This window comes from Manacus vitellinus, unplaced genomic scaffold, assembly GCF_001715985.3.
Source record: "Manacus vitellinus isolate BGI_N305 unplaced genomic scaffold, ASM171598v3 scaffold_10_pilon, whole genome shotgun sequence".
NCBI classification, from domain to species: Eukaryota; Metazoa; Chordata; class Aves; order Passeriformes; family Pipridae; genus Manacus; species Manacus vitellinus.
The window spans coordinates 5005310-5020064 of NW_021938838.1; the positions used below are offsets into that span (position 1 = coordinate 5005310).

The 14755-nt window shown below is 43.1% G+C and overlaps 1 protein-coding gene across 1 annotated transcript; it reads left to right on the plus strand.

Annotated features, from left to right (window-relative positions):
- The first annotated feature begins 1669 nt into the window (after positions 1-1669).
- On the plus strand, positions 1670-12707 carry HSD17B2 (hydroxysteroid 17-beta dehydrogenase 2). Its single transcript, XM_018086697.1, has 5 exons — positions 1670-1946; positions 6567-6779; positions 7107-7292; positions 10635-10772; positions 12349-12707. The coding sequence occupies exons 1-5, from the start codon at positions 1670-1672 to the stop codon at positions 12705-12707; spliced, it is 1173 nt and encodes a 390-aa protein (XP_017942186.1).
- Positions 12708-14755: the final 2048 nt, after the last annotated feature.

Below are 14755 nucleotides of genomic sequence, written 5' to 3' on the forward strand. Positions count from 1 at the left end.
TTGCTCTGCAGGGGCCAGACATGGTGGCCACCACAGCTTGGCCCTTTGCCCACTTCTGTCCCATCCCCACAGGCTGAGGGGAGGCAGGGCAGACACAGGGCTGGAGGTGATCACTTCTGCCCCTCATCCCGCTATGGAAAAGCTTCATCTCGCTGTATCCCAAAGTGTGAGAGTGCCTGCTTTAAATGCCAGCAATTTTGAGATCATCTAAATCATGGGATAGAGACCAATGATGGAGAGAGCAAAATTCCCCAAGAGAATATTTAAGGAGATGCCTTAATGGAGAGCAAAGTATAACTGACCTCAAGACCAGCATACTACTAAAAGCAGAAGCAGCAGATGGCAAAGAAAAGTGAATACAGTTCACACTTTGTGCACTGGTGGGAGGATAGGTGGATGAGTGTTCACAGCAGTCATGGATGATGAACAGACCTGGAGGGTAATGTTCCTTTAAGAAAGTGACCTAATCTCTAATGTAAACTACCTATAGGGGTATGTAAACATTTCCACTGGCTGGAAAAGTGTATATTCAACAGATTTGTAATCTCATAAAACCCCAAAGGCATGATGGAATGGAAATGTGGAAATGGGCTGTCTCATGTCAGGTTTGCAGCATGCTTCAATCTTCAGTGTCTGAAATCAGATAGGCCAGCACTACATTTTCTTTTGGAAAACCAGCTGGGTCTGTCATAACCTAGACTTGTCTCTCAAACCAATTAGCGGGGATTTTTAAACATAAAAATATGCTTAAGTTGTATTTCAATCCTTTTGGTTGGCTGGCTTTTAAAATTTTCTTATTGTTTAAATAACTTTCAGATTACAGCACAGTAGGTGTTAAATCTCTCAAGTATACTTAATTGGTTACTTTTTTCCCCCCAGCTTGCTGTGGGTATCAAGCCAGGGATTCCTGTCAAAACTGAGGTGAATGTCACCACTGGAGGTCGAGTGAAGATTCAACCTCAGGTGTGTTACATGTGTTCACCTGACAAAGTGCCCCTAATGGCAAACCAGCAGTCACCCCTTCCCAGCCTCCCAGACCCCCCTGGGTCTGTAGGTATTTGCTGAATGTGGAGTAGGTAAATAGCCAAAGGTGGGCACTAAAGTGGGGAGAGTCATTTGAGGCTTTTTGTTGACAGAGGAGGGTGTTCCACGTGTGATAAAGCCCAACAGTAACCACACAGTTTGTGCTGCAGAGGTTAAAAAACCCTGTCCCGACTCATTTTTGTCATTGCCCATTGAAAGCCAGTTCCACCAAAACTACACCCTAAGTTTTGAGGCAGGAAATTCCAACTATTTCTCATAAAGGAGACTGTTCTTTTTTTCACCGTCCAGGAAAATGTACTTTGAAGATATAAAAAATTTAGCAGTTAATTTTTTTCCTGGAGCCAGCGCTTGCTACATCACATCCATTCCCATTGCTGTCAATCATTATCCAGCCAGCATATTGTTCAGAAGGTGGAGCTGTCAGGCAGAAGGAATGAAAGGTAAGAAAGGGAAGGCTTCTGCTTCTTGCTGATGCCAAGGGTAAGTGAGATTATGTCAAACCTTTAAACAGAGTCCCCTTTCTGTGCCCCACCCCCTGCTCCTATATAACACACACTGCATTTAGCAATACCTGCTTTCACCCAGCCGGTGGTGGGGTGTGAGTGCCTGCTCTCCACCCCAGCTGATGGATGCTCTGGCCAGCAGCCCCCTTGGGTGGCTCTGCGCAGGTGTCATCGCGCTTTTTGGGGTGACGGCGCTCTGCAGGGCCGAGAGGAGCCCCATGGACAAAGCAAATGTGCTGGTCTGGAGCCTCCTGCCTGCCTTGCTGGGGCTGCTCTGCGTGGCCCTGCTGGGGGCTGCTGGGGGGCTGGTGGTTTTCTTGGCCACGTGCCTCATCTCCTCCACGTACCTGGGCGGCCAAATTCTGCTGCCCGTGGGTGACAAAGCCGTGCTCGTCACAGGTAAGGTGCTGCAGGAAACAAAAACTGGCTTTTCTCACAAGTGGGCTGGAAAACTTTGTGTTCCTCGGGTTAGGGATCTATAAAGTGCATGCTTGTAAGAGTTCTTTTATTTTTTTTTTTTTTACTTGTTTTATTTGCTTTGGCAGAGATTTTTTTTTCCCCCTAGGTAAATAAATGTTCTGAAGTTAAGCAGAAAAGCATCTTAATAGATGCTATTATTTTTTTAGTGTCTCATTTAATCTTTACAAGTAGCTTTTTAGGCATGGTTGTGAAATTAACTGGTGCAAAAAGCATGAGAATACTTAGGGTGGTCTAATTTTTTAGGAGAGACTTATTAATTTGTGGGAGCCCTCAGAACAGTACATTCATTCATTACTTTTGTTTAATTGAATGTATTGTGCTGGTTATGGGTGTACAGTTAGTTATCTTTGGAGGGGTGTGTGTGTACACAGTGCACACTGTATATCATGCAAATATTTCAAGACACTGGTTTGGTGCCATCTCTTTGAAACAATGTGTGAAATCATTCATGAGGGATTAATTCCCTTCACTAGCAGTGAAAGTTCAGAGCTAATTAATTCAGTATCTATTAACACTGCTCTACTCAAAAGACACTTTTATTTTGCAGGGATGGGCATTTTTCTAGTGTTGTGGCTTTTCTCCTATTTCTTGTAAAACTTTAGATGTTGTTTATTTAGATGTTTTTTGTTTGTGTTAATCAAACCTTTAAACTGGAGTGCCTGCCAACTGCTTCTTGCACTGTTAATTTGCTGGGTTTTGTTTTATTTTCTGGTTTGCTTTTTTCTTTTTCCCCTCTGGAAAGCTGAATTAAGTTGTTTTGGTTTATATAGCATTTTCTTGCAGAATTTAATTTTGTTTTATAGAGACACCTGGAAATAATTTAGATTTGCCTAGCAAGCTTTAATATGGGGATTAAATATAAAAGTTGAGAGGGGGCAAGTTCTGCCCTTGCAGTTTATCTGCCAACTGGGTTTCTCCCTGCAGGTGTATCAGATGAAGATGGGTATTGGCAGGGGGAATTTGGGAGCAATCCTATCCCACCCCTGCAGGCTCAGGGGTTGCTCTTGCACTTGGGCATCTCCTTGCTCTTTGTAAGACTGCACATCTTCAGGAAAAAACACTCTCTGGGAGCTTACCTGCTCTGGAGGATCTGAATTAGGATGGTATAAGGGAGTAAAGAACATTTGGTTAAAGTCCAGTCAGTGAATGTGCTGCAACTGTCCTGAAGAAATCTAAGTTTGGACATCTCTGACGGCTGATTTATTTGAGGAGGCTATTTTTTGTCTTTATTTGAATCCTGTGCAATCAGTCAAGCCCTCTATCTACTGAAACAAAAGTTTTACTGAGCATGTGTCTTGGTTAAATTGTTCTGATTGTAGTATTCTTCCCCATACCAACTATAGGGCATGTATCCATGTGCATCTGCAAGGTGTCTTTAAATAGATTTTGGTGTAATTTTCTCCAGTTTAAACAAGACCTGAGGCAGGCACTTTGTGGAAAATGGTGATTTTTGATTCTTTTTCCCCCCCCTCCCCCTTTCAGCCCCTCAGGGTTGAGGAATGTGGCTGTTTCTGGGCAGCTGCCACAGTTTCTGGCTGCCTTTGGCCAGAGGCTGGAGTAATCTCTGCTTCTCTCCCTGGATTTTGTCCTATATTGTTCTGGTCCTCTCTGGATGGAGGGAGGTGCTGGTGCTGCTGTGCATTATTTAGTCCCACAGTTACTGGAGTACTGGGATAAGGGAAGACTGTGCCCAGTTGTTAAAGTGCTTTTCCACATGAATAATTATGGGCATGTGAGCAGGCTTAGACCTGTTGCTGGAACTCTTCTCTTGATCCTCTTGCTGGGACTGAGTGCTACAGTGTCCTAAAACAGAAGCTCCTGGGCATGTGAACACTTTAGTGTAGTTTGGTAAACCCAATAACCACCTTCCCTAAAAATTAAATTACCACGAAGATCCAAAATAACAGGAATTGTGGAATTCTGTCCTCAGTTTTTCTGTGAGCTGTGGGATGAATTTCTCCAGTCAATTTGGTCTTTCCATTCTTGGTGTGTGATTCGGTGTTTTATGCTCAGCATGAGTCAATCATAAATTCTCAGTAATGACTCACTTACAGTCAGTAGTGACTGCCTTCCTTACAATAAATCCTCTCATAATTCACAAATTGTTTCAGACAAGACTCTTGCAGGAGTGTGGTTGAGGGGGAATTATATGTTTTTTTTCCCTATAGAGACCGAACTACTGTTTAAATTCTAGGAGTTGAAGTGTAAAGTTTCTCAGGACTTCAGAAACAGGTCTGAAACTCAAATCATACTTTTTTTTTTTTTCCCCAAAAAAGGCCAGGGACAAACCCAGTATCAGGCACAGATAAACACTACTGTTATTTCCTTATCAGGATTGCTACCCCAGTCCCACGTTCAAGCTGTACTCTGCCCACTCTCCAGTTAAAGCTGCATTGTAAAACTTAAATAGTATTTAGCTGTGGCTGTGTACTTTCTGGGAAGGATGAAAAGGGAAGGATTTGACCCAAAAGTAGGGTTTTTCACTAAAAGGAAAAGAAAGAATGATGCTCCACCCCCAAACCTAGAAATCTGTCATGTCTCTGGGATATTTGCAGGCCTCTTCATGTCTCTTAAGGAAATTCCAAGAATGCAGGTTTGTTCTTTCAGGTCAGGACTGGAGAAGCTTAATGTGATACTTGTAATACTCTACTGCATCTTCAACAAATTGCAGACTTCTAAAATGCCAAAAAAACAGATGCATTTTCTTTTAAGGAATTAAATAGAGCATGAGTAATCCTTTCCTGCATCATGCACTGATTGATCCAGGCATTTGGTATGTGTTTCCTTCAAGCCACCTGGAATTAATTTTTTTTCACCTTTCAGAACTAAAGCCCCAGTTAAAAGACAGAATCCAGAAATTAAGATCTAACCTGATTGCGATGAGTCTCCTTGGCAGTCAAATTCTATTGACTAGACTTTGAGTGCAGGAGCAGACCTGTGAATAACTGTGATTGTATCTGCCCTGGTGTGCTGAAATCACAGACTAACCCTTAGAAGTTTATGGTCGGGTTAAGTAGGGAGTATTGCAGCTCTTTCATAAACAGGAAAACAGTAAAAAAACTGGCAGGAGTTCCAGTCCTTTGTCCCACATTCAGGTTTCCAGAGTTTGGAAGCTGGGTGTTTATGTAGTAAATTGCTGTTGCAGGAGATAGTCAAGCCCTGGGGTAGCTCGGTGGATCTCGGTGCAGAGCAGCATCTCCAGGAGCTTTCTTTGCCCTGGTTACAGTGGAGGGTGTGGTGCAGAACAGGCTGATGTGTCTCTGTTTACAGTGCAAAAACTGTATTAATGTCTTCAACTCCTCATTTTCCTCATGATATCCTTTGCAAAACTCCTGATGCACAGACCCTATAAACTCCTTCCCCGTCTCTAGCTGTGGGAGGGACTTTTGACAGAGGCAGGGAGGGACAGGACAAGGGGGAATGGCTTTAAACTGAAAGTAGGTTTAGATTGGATATTAGAAAGAAATTCTCCCCTGTGAGGGTGGTGAGGCCCTGGTACAGGGTGCCCAGAGAAGCTGTGGCTGCCCCATCCCTGGAATTGTTCCAGGCCATTTTGGATGGCACTTGGAGCAACCTGCTCTAGTGGAAGGTGTCCCTGCCCATAGCAGGGGGGTTGGAAGGTCCTTTCCAACCCAAACCATTCTATGATTCTTTCAATAGCAGCAACAAAGGGAGAGACTTGTGAATCAATCAAATTATTTGTTAAATATTCATCATCTGTGCCTGGTGGGAGGAATTGCACAACTGTGATCCCAAAGGCCATTGTGTGTTTGCTTCCTGCAGTTGGTGGGTCATTGCTTCATATAGACAAAGTCTGAGAATAAGTTGGGAAGAGCATAGAGAGGATAAGAGAAATTCTGGTTCAAGTTTGAATGAATTAAATAGCTGACTTAGCACGAAGATGCTATTCTGAAGCTTTCTTAGGGTTTGAAAGCATTGAACTCCTTTGCAGGTAAAGAAACAGTTGCTTAGCTTTGTCTTGGTTACAAACTGTAAGAGAAAAGTGCTTATCAGAGGGATCTGGGTGGTAGATGTTTGAATAAAACAATGCTCCTTTTTTGAATTAAAAAATAGAACCCAAGAATTTGAATGGAAAAATGCCCTATAATTTCTTTGTCCATCAGAGATTTCAAATTAAAACATTTGTGTGTTTTTTCTTTTTTTTTTTCTTAGATACTTTTTTTATCAGGTTTGGGACTGCATATTTGTATAAAACCAATCTAGGGTTTTATTTCCTCTGTATATGTGAAGCAAGTTCATAGAATCTGTCAGTGGAAGAGCACGAGCTGGTGCCATCAGCTCTGAGCCAAGAGAACGTGATCTGTCAATCTTTGTGGAACATTCAGAGGTCCAGCTCCTCCAACCTTCAGATCTGAACCTCTTTTCCTACTGACATATGCATTTCAGGGACTTTGCCATCATCTGTTTGTTTACATTTGCATGGATTTCCAATGTGTGTATTTTTTTACTTTTTTTTTTTTTCTTCTCATGACAGTATAGGACAGACCCACTTTTCAAGTGTCTTTTGGATGCTTTCAGGAAGCGACACCGGGATTGGACACGCACTGGCTAAATACCTGGATAGCTTAGGTTTTGTTGTGTTTGCTGGGGTTTTGGATAAGGACGGACCTGGAGCTGAGGAACTGCGACGGAGCTGCTCTGGGAGACTCTCTCTCCTGCAGCTGGATGTAACCAATGCCACTCAAGTCAAGGAAGCCTACCTGAAAGTCTCAGAGAAGGTGCAAAGTACAGGTACAGCTTTTATTCCATTTTAGTGGGAGCATTAGTGTAGCTGCTCACCAGGTGCATCTCTTAACTGTTGGCTGCATCATGGCTTGTGTGTGTAGGTCATTTCCATGGCACAACCTTGGGCAGCCAGGATATTTCCATTGATGACTCCTGCTTTCTGGGACATAGGAGAATGGTGATGACTGTTCATGGAGTGGGGAATGTGTATCTGCAGCTGCAGATCATCTCTGCTTCTGTCCGGAGGCACCATCCCTCTCATCAGTGTAATCCTTATGCCGTTGATTTCCTGCTTTTTGGCTGTGTATTTTCTGTGCTTTCTCCTCTTCCCAGGACTCTGGGGTGTTGTGAACAATGCAGGCATCCTGGGCTTCCCTGCTGATGGTGAGCTGCTCCCCATGAGCAACTACAGGCAGTGCATGGAGGTGAATTTCTTTGGGGCTGTGGAATTGTCCAAGACCTTCTTACCGTTACTTCGGAAGTCACAGGGGAGGCTGGTTAACATGTCCAGCATGGCAGGTGAGCTGAGCCAAAGCACCAGATAAATTTCTGGAGCAACAGAAAAAACAGTGAACTTCCTTGGCAGAAGTGCTGAGGAAGGTATCAGTCAGTCTTTCTTGTCTATACACCCAGGGAATTAATATTAAGGGAATGAGTTCAGGTTTTTTGTTTTTTTTTTTTTTTTTTTTTGTTTGAGAGACTGTTTCCAGAAAACAGCTTTTAAAGAAGAGTTTAGTTTGGCTAAAAGTATTCTGTGACAGAAAAGACAGTAAAATTCAGATCTTGTGTTCTAGATGCTATGAGTGATAACTTTGTGAGCTTCCATAAAGATGGGTGGTACCTCACAGATATTTCTATAACATGTTCAGGTGGAAGTCTGTGACCACCTCAGTGTGTGATATCTGCTGATAATCTGGGAGCTGAAGAGCTTCTGTTTATATTTATTTAAAAATATTTTGGATATCTTCTTAGAAATCCCTAGGCCTAACTTATTAGCTAAGTGGTAAATTTTTATTAAAAAACCCCAAACCCCAAACCTACAACCTTTTAAAAAAAATTACCCTGTGCTTTCCAGTTTTTTCCCCTAAATTGTTCATGCTATATATATGTATAACATGTCCTGCTATTCTAGGAGGACAGCTGAGATGCCAATATGTAGGAAGTAATGTAATACATTATCTGGTAGCCAACAGCTGAGGAGTAAGAATGCTCCTTTGAAACTGAGACCTGCTAGAAGCAGGATGTCATGCTGCTGGAAAGTATTTTGGTTTCAGAATTCTTAAGTCTTTACTGTATCATGTGCTTCCCAAATTTTCCTTTGCTCTATCTGCTTGGACCCTTCTGTACAATTGGAGTCCACCCAAATCCTGCTGTATTGCTGGGGTGGCTTGTGAAGGTGTGACCTGGTGTTCACAGCTTACATGAGGATGTGGCTGCAGTCTGGCTCTGACACTGTAAACTGTATTCTCTTTATAATCCCAAAGATGTTCTATATCTGCATGTTTGCAGTGAGAACTTCTGTTTTCCTTCATGCACAATTTTAGAAATTATACAAGGATTTGCATAAGTGTAATTTCTCTGGTGACTGCTATAAAGAGTCCAGCCCAGAGGAAGAGCCTGAGAGGAGAATTTTGAACTCAAAAGGAAGGCCCAGGTGTACTACTCTGGTACTAATCACACAGGGAGCTCTGTTTCAGAAGTTATCTTCTCCAACTCCTGCAACTTCCCTTGCCTGGTTGGATGGGTGCTACAAGTGAAAATTAAATTAATTTACAAAAAAAAAGAGTTGGGGTGGGTGGTGAAGGAAGTATCTATAGGGAAACTATATGGAAGTGAGAAAACAGACAAGGCAGGCTCAGGGTAAGAAAGTTCCAGGTAAAATGTTAGCAAGAAAAATGTTGCCTGTTTCAGTTATTAATTACTATTGAAGTTTCTCCATATTAAAACAATTGCCCCCAATAAAGCTGTCTTGAATCTTCCAGATTTAAAATGTATGGAGAGCTGTAATCTTCTTGTGAAAACACTTAACAAGGTCTTAAATATTTAAATATCTTAAATGATGATACAGAATAACTCCTATGTTCTTCTCACAGTATCAGTGTAAACAGAGCAAACTCTTTTATGTAACAGTTGCCTGTATGAGTGTGTGTTCATAGTTCATTGCTGACACTTTAAGAAATCAGGACGGAATTATCAGAAGGACCTTTCTGGTGCTGCTTTGCCCACCAGCTCTTGCAAGCACAGAGGCTGAGGCCAGACCTCTGTTTCCTCTGGGTGCCCAGGTGAAGCCTGCACTGGTGTTTTGGGGCAGATGTCTTAATTCTTGGCACGAATCCCTGAGCTGCCTTGCAGGGATAAATGGAGAGCTTCCCTGTGCTGAGTAATTTGCCCTTACAGGAGTTGATAATGACCCTGCTTAAACTATAGCTGTTTGCAGAGATGTTCTTGCCTGCAGGCTGCTTTGGGTGAATAGCTTCTTCTTAATGCAGGGTCTGAGGGTCCTTTAGTAAAACATTAGTGGAAAAGTCAGTGAGGTCTCATTGTGCCGAATCTCTTCCTGTCTGTGTAGAGCTCATTTAACTGGACCCAGGTTAGCCTGACCTCAAAGGGAAAAGTATGTGATTCAATTGGCTCAAACCAATTGAAACTCCAGCTTATTCAGGTGCATACAGAAGAATAATTAACAAATAATTGGCTTCTTTAAAGAAATGATTCTGTGTAAGAAGATGATACCCTCGTCTTTGCAGTGCAATACCCGATAGAAGGCACTGGTGGCTTACCTGAAAATTCCCCTGTATCCAAGTCTTTTCTTTTAAAGGACTCAAACACATTGAGGTGAATGTGTAATACGTGAAACAGAGGCTGTATGGGAGGGTATGTCCAACTGGCCATGCAGGCAGGAGGAGGGATATGCCTCAAGAAGGGCCATCCATTCCATCCCCTCCTCCCTGCTGCCAGCGCAGCCCGTGGTGGCTGTGATGACCCTAATCCTGGCAGAGCTGCTCTGTGTGGTGATAACACAGAGTGGGAGGGCTGAAGAAGGACAATATGTTCAAACCAAAGCATGGATTTTTCTAAAGCTGGATAAGGGACAGTCTGATGGTTTCCGGGACAGAGGAAATCTCTGATTTGGAAAATTTTGTTTTCTGGAAGCTTGTTTTTGTAAACATAGAGATTTCTTTTAAGTTCACCAAAAATATTGTCTGCTTTCTTATCTTTTTCATGTGGACAAATGCTTCTGGGATTGGAGCAGATGAGTTATAACTATAGGCTGGGAATCTGCTTCTATGATGGGTCTTGGGGAAGTCCTGTCACCTGCAGAGTGAGATTCCAGCTTTGATTTGTACACAGAGGTTTTCTGCACTGTTGTCTCTGGTCTTTCTGAAACTGTCTGGAAAGAAGAGGAAAATAAGTTGGCTTTATAAAGCTGGAATTGAGATTACTTACCCTGTTCTAACTATGGTTTATTGTAGGAGCTTGAAATTCATGTTACAGCGACGAGAACAGGAGCATAAAACTACTGCTTCATTATTTGTATGAACTAAAACATTATCTGTGTTTCTCAAACCAACAGTCATAACTTTCAGCAGTTTTTATCCTTAAATGCAATACAGTTTATTTTTCTGCCCTACAAGGTGTCTTATCAGGTGTTACTACTCATAACTGCCATAAGCAACTGTTAATTTACAACTTTCACTCTTTTTTAACCTCCAACAAGAAATGATTCCCTCACTGACTTGTCTTTAACCTCAGTGAGAGACGCATAATTCTTGTTGTGCTATAATCTTCCTTCTAAATCATGAAAATAAAGGCTGGAAAGAGCCACTGCTGAAGTTTATCATGTTTATATTGCTCCTGCAGGAGGCATTCCACTACCGAGGTATGCTGCGTACGGCGCATCAAAAGCAGCTCTGTCCATGTTTTCTGGAGTAATGAGGCAAGAGCTTTCCAAATGGGGAATTAAAGTTGCTGCAATTCATCCGTCGGGCTTCAGAACAGGTTGGTGTTTGACATCTTGGGTTGTTCTTTCTGCCTCTCCTCTTTCCCCGTAGTCCAGCGTCCTCCAACAGAGCCCTGAGTGATGTCCAGGAGCCAGACGTTTTTTGCTATTCTTCATGTTGGTTATGAAAATTAAGATCTGTGTTTTTTTGTGAGAGATACTCCCTCCAGTACAGCACACTGCCTGCCTCTGCCTCTCCTGGGCACAGCTGTCTTTGCTGTGAGTTCAGGCAGTTGGTGCCTTCCCTTTGCTCCAGCTTGGTTGAAGCTGATGAACCAAGTGTGTTTGATTTGGGTGTTAGGACTTGCTTGTTCTGCATAAGAGCTCCAGGTCTCCCTGTCAGTCCTGCCTTCCTCAGCATCAGAGCTCTCCTTACTGAGCTGCTCCATCCTGCATGGCAGTATCTGCAGCAATACCTGTCATCCTGCTTACCTGCTGTCGATACCACTCTGTGTAGCCTCTGATCTTTCCTCTCCTTCCCTCTATTGTGCTCCTGCAGCTTTCTGTTCCAAGTCCTTCTCCTCCTTCCACTGATCCAAGCACTCCTTGCAGAGCCTGTTTGGGTTCCAGACTCATCTCCTGCTGCAGGTGCCCTTGCTACACCCTGTGCCTCCCTGGTGTCACACAGGTCCCTGTTCTGTGGGCACACCTGGCAGCTATCTGAGGACAACATCAAATCCCATTGCTCCCTACTCAGCAAGCCCTGGTGACTTCATAGAGACAATTTTTATGATGATTAAAAGCAAAGTGGTCTTTTTCATAAAATGTCCCTTCCCCTAATGCTTCCCCTCCTGGGGAGGGGCCCTGTGGGGCACTGGGCTCTGACAGCCCTGTGTGGTCAGTGGAACCTGCCTGAGGCTTTACCTTCAGGGCCCTGCTTAGCACTGCTCAGACTCATGGATCAAAATGAGTCCTGGGAATTGAGATTTAAATATTTATTTAAAGATTTTTCTTTATTTGTAATGCTTAATTCCTGATGTTGAGGCAATAATTGTATTGGAGAAGCCACTGCTTTCATTCCTGCATGATGCAGATGGGGTGGAAAAATAGATTTATTTATATTTTTAAATCTATCCTAACACAAGGCTCATCCTTCATGAAATTAGTTATTGAAATACTAATGTCACTTGTGAAAGGGGAGCTTAGCACTTGGTCAACCCAGCTGAATCCTGTTCATCTTAGTTTGCCTGTCTGTCCTCAGTTGCTGACATCTGTTAATAAATATTGATTGGAAACAACCAGAAAATGAATAAGGACAGAATGGCAAAGGGCTGGAAGAGAGGAAAAGAAAAAATGCTGACTTGGCTGTGAGGGAGCCTTTTTAGGTAGAGTTGGTAACCAAGTGATGCATGAACCTTATGCTTTTTGTGTAGTCTGAACTTTGTGCTTTCCTTTCTTCTCCAAGTCAAAACCCTTGCAGTAACCAGCTGTGGTGTTTCTTCTTCACTGACACAGTTCAGAACAATTGTGAATCAGATTGGTGATGGAAAACAACTTTTTGACTATGAATTTCAGATGATTTTTTTAATATTCAGCCCCAAACCCACTTGCTATCCTGTGATGTTGCTACTGCAGGTATACAAGGCACATCCGACCTGTGGGATAAGCAGGAGAAGGAGCTGATGGAGAACCTCCCAGCAGACACCAGGCAGGCCTATGGTGAGGACTATCTCCAGGGGCTGAGGAGCTACCTCCTCCACATGCCTGCCTGCTGTGACCCCGACCTGTCCCCTGTGCTGGGTGATGTCCTGCACGCTCTGCTGGCCAGGAGACCCCACGGGCTGTACACCCCTGGCAAAGGGGCTTACCTGCTCCTCTGCATCTTCTGCTGCTTCCCTCTCTGGTGCTATGACTTCTTCATTAGCAAGATGCTGAGTGCTGAGCCTGTTCCAAGGGAGCAGAGAACATCAGAAGATGAGAGCAAAAACCTCTAAGGTGTCCATCAGCATTTGTCTCACTTGATGAGATAGCTGGGAAAAACTCTATTTATTGTACTGTCTTTGTTAAGTTGAATTTACACTGCCTTGCAAAGAGGTAAATCTTTGTGTTAAGAGTAATGTGGAAAAGCAGTGCATAAACAGAAATAGAAAGCTATTCCCAGATGGGGCATTTTTTGAGGAATTTCAGTGTTTTCCTATGTCTTTATATCCTGGCCTCTTTAGCCACCAGTGTGCTTGTAGCAAATGTGGGTGGAGTCCTTCCCAAATCTTCATTCATGAAGCCTGGCCATGATGATGATGAAATCCTGCCTTCTGTGTAAGGTATCTCACAAATTATATGGTGCCTGTCAGCTTCACAAGGCATCACCAGCACACAGACAGATGCATAGCCTATTTCTGAAAACAAAACAACCTTGAGAGTCAATAACCTTCTTAAATGTTATAAGGAGTTACATATATTCCTATCCTTGGAGGCATTTAGAAATGTCTAATAAAAGTCTTTCCCAGTGCAGCTGCAGCCTAATATGTTTGAGGTTTTGGTTCTGTTGCTGTTGAACTTGTGAAATTATTGTATTTCCCCCCCCCCCCCCAAGTTTTGTGATGTATAATTGTGAAGTTTAGAATATGTTCTCTTTGCTGACTAGGCAACATAAATTAGTTGGGGGGGGGAATGAATGAAGACAGATCAAGACCTTTGTGAAGAAATAAACAATTTCCTTCCTACAGTGATAGTGAGTGTCATAGTAAGTGTATCAGCTGCTGATTTGATGTGGCTGTCTGGGTCTCTCTGTGCATTGCCTGCATGTGCCTGTGCATATCTAATTATCAGTAAAGTCTCACCTCACTTCTGCTTTTTGTGCTATTCCTCACTCAGTTATGGGTTCACAAGAAGTCATGTTGTTGCCCATTTCTCCTGATACCTTCTTGTCTCCTTCTGCTTTGGGGGGAGTTTGTGCTCACTCAGTCTCCATGTTGGCTTTACTGGAGACCAGTGTCCATCTTCTAATTTGACTGTGGTTGCTCCCCTTCTCTAAATTCATTCTAGGTGATGCATTTCTTTTCAAGTGCTGAAAAATTAAAAGTGATCACATTCTGGGTTTTAAATGTAGATGAACACTTTTCCTTTCCTCTCTGAGCAACTTCTGTCATAATCCTAGTGGTGTGATGTCCTCTTGCAGCCAACTGGACAAAATCGCTATTTAATTTGCATTTATAGTGTTTATTCAGTCACCTTCCTGGGTCTTCTACATCAGTGCAAGTCTCCTGTAAATGCACAGAGGATGCTCAGAGGGCTTGGGCCATCTTTTTAATCTTTGCCCCAGTGGGGAAATCCCCCTGTCCTGTACATTGTGTCACAATTACTGCTTTTGCTACTGAGGTTTATCACCAGGCAGCTTTGTATCAGTCCCCTGATTACAGACTTTTGCTTTCCTTTGGGGAAGTGTGACAAAAAATGTTTTAAACTCAGAAAATCTGGGACTATTTCTCTCTCTCTCTGCCAATTTCTTCCTTTATCTATTTCCCTAATTTTTTATGTGTCAGCAGAAAGGCTTAATTAAAAAGAAAATATTTAGTGACTGCATGGCTGTGACTCTTTCTGTCTTGTCTGACTCTTTGTGCTTTTTGAGAATCAGGGCTGCATTCCCTCCCTTCCTGGGCTGCCCTTGGTCCCAGAGCAGGAGAGCACTGAGGAGGAATGTGGTGGGAGCTTCTCCAGGGAAAAGAGCCAAGATGGCAATTGGTGCCCTGTTTTGGCAGGACATGATCTCAGCTGGCACAGGGGCAGCTTGTGAGCTGGAAGGAAAGGAGAGTGCCATAATGGGTGGCAACCTCTGAATTGTGGCTGCCTTTGGGTGAGGGAACTTGCTGGCTGTCAGCCTATCTCTGTCTCCATCCTGGATGGAGATGGTTGTTTTTCTCTTCACACCCAATTTACGTGTAAATTCTGTGGGCTGTAATTTTGCCCTTAGGTGCATTTTACATTATACAACCAAAATTCTCTTAGCAGTCAGTTAGCTGTTTTGCCTACCAATCTTCATAAC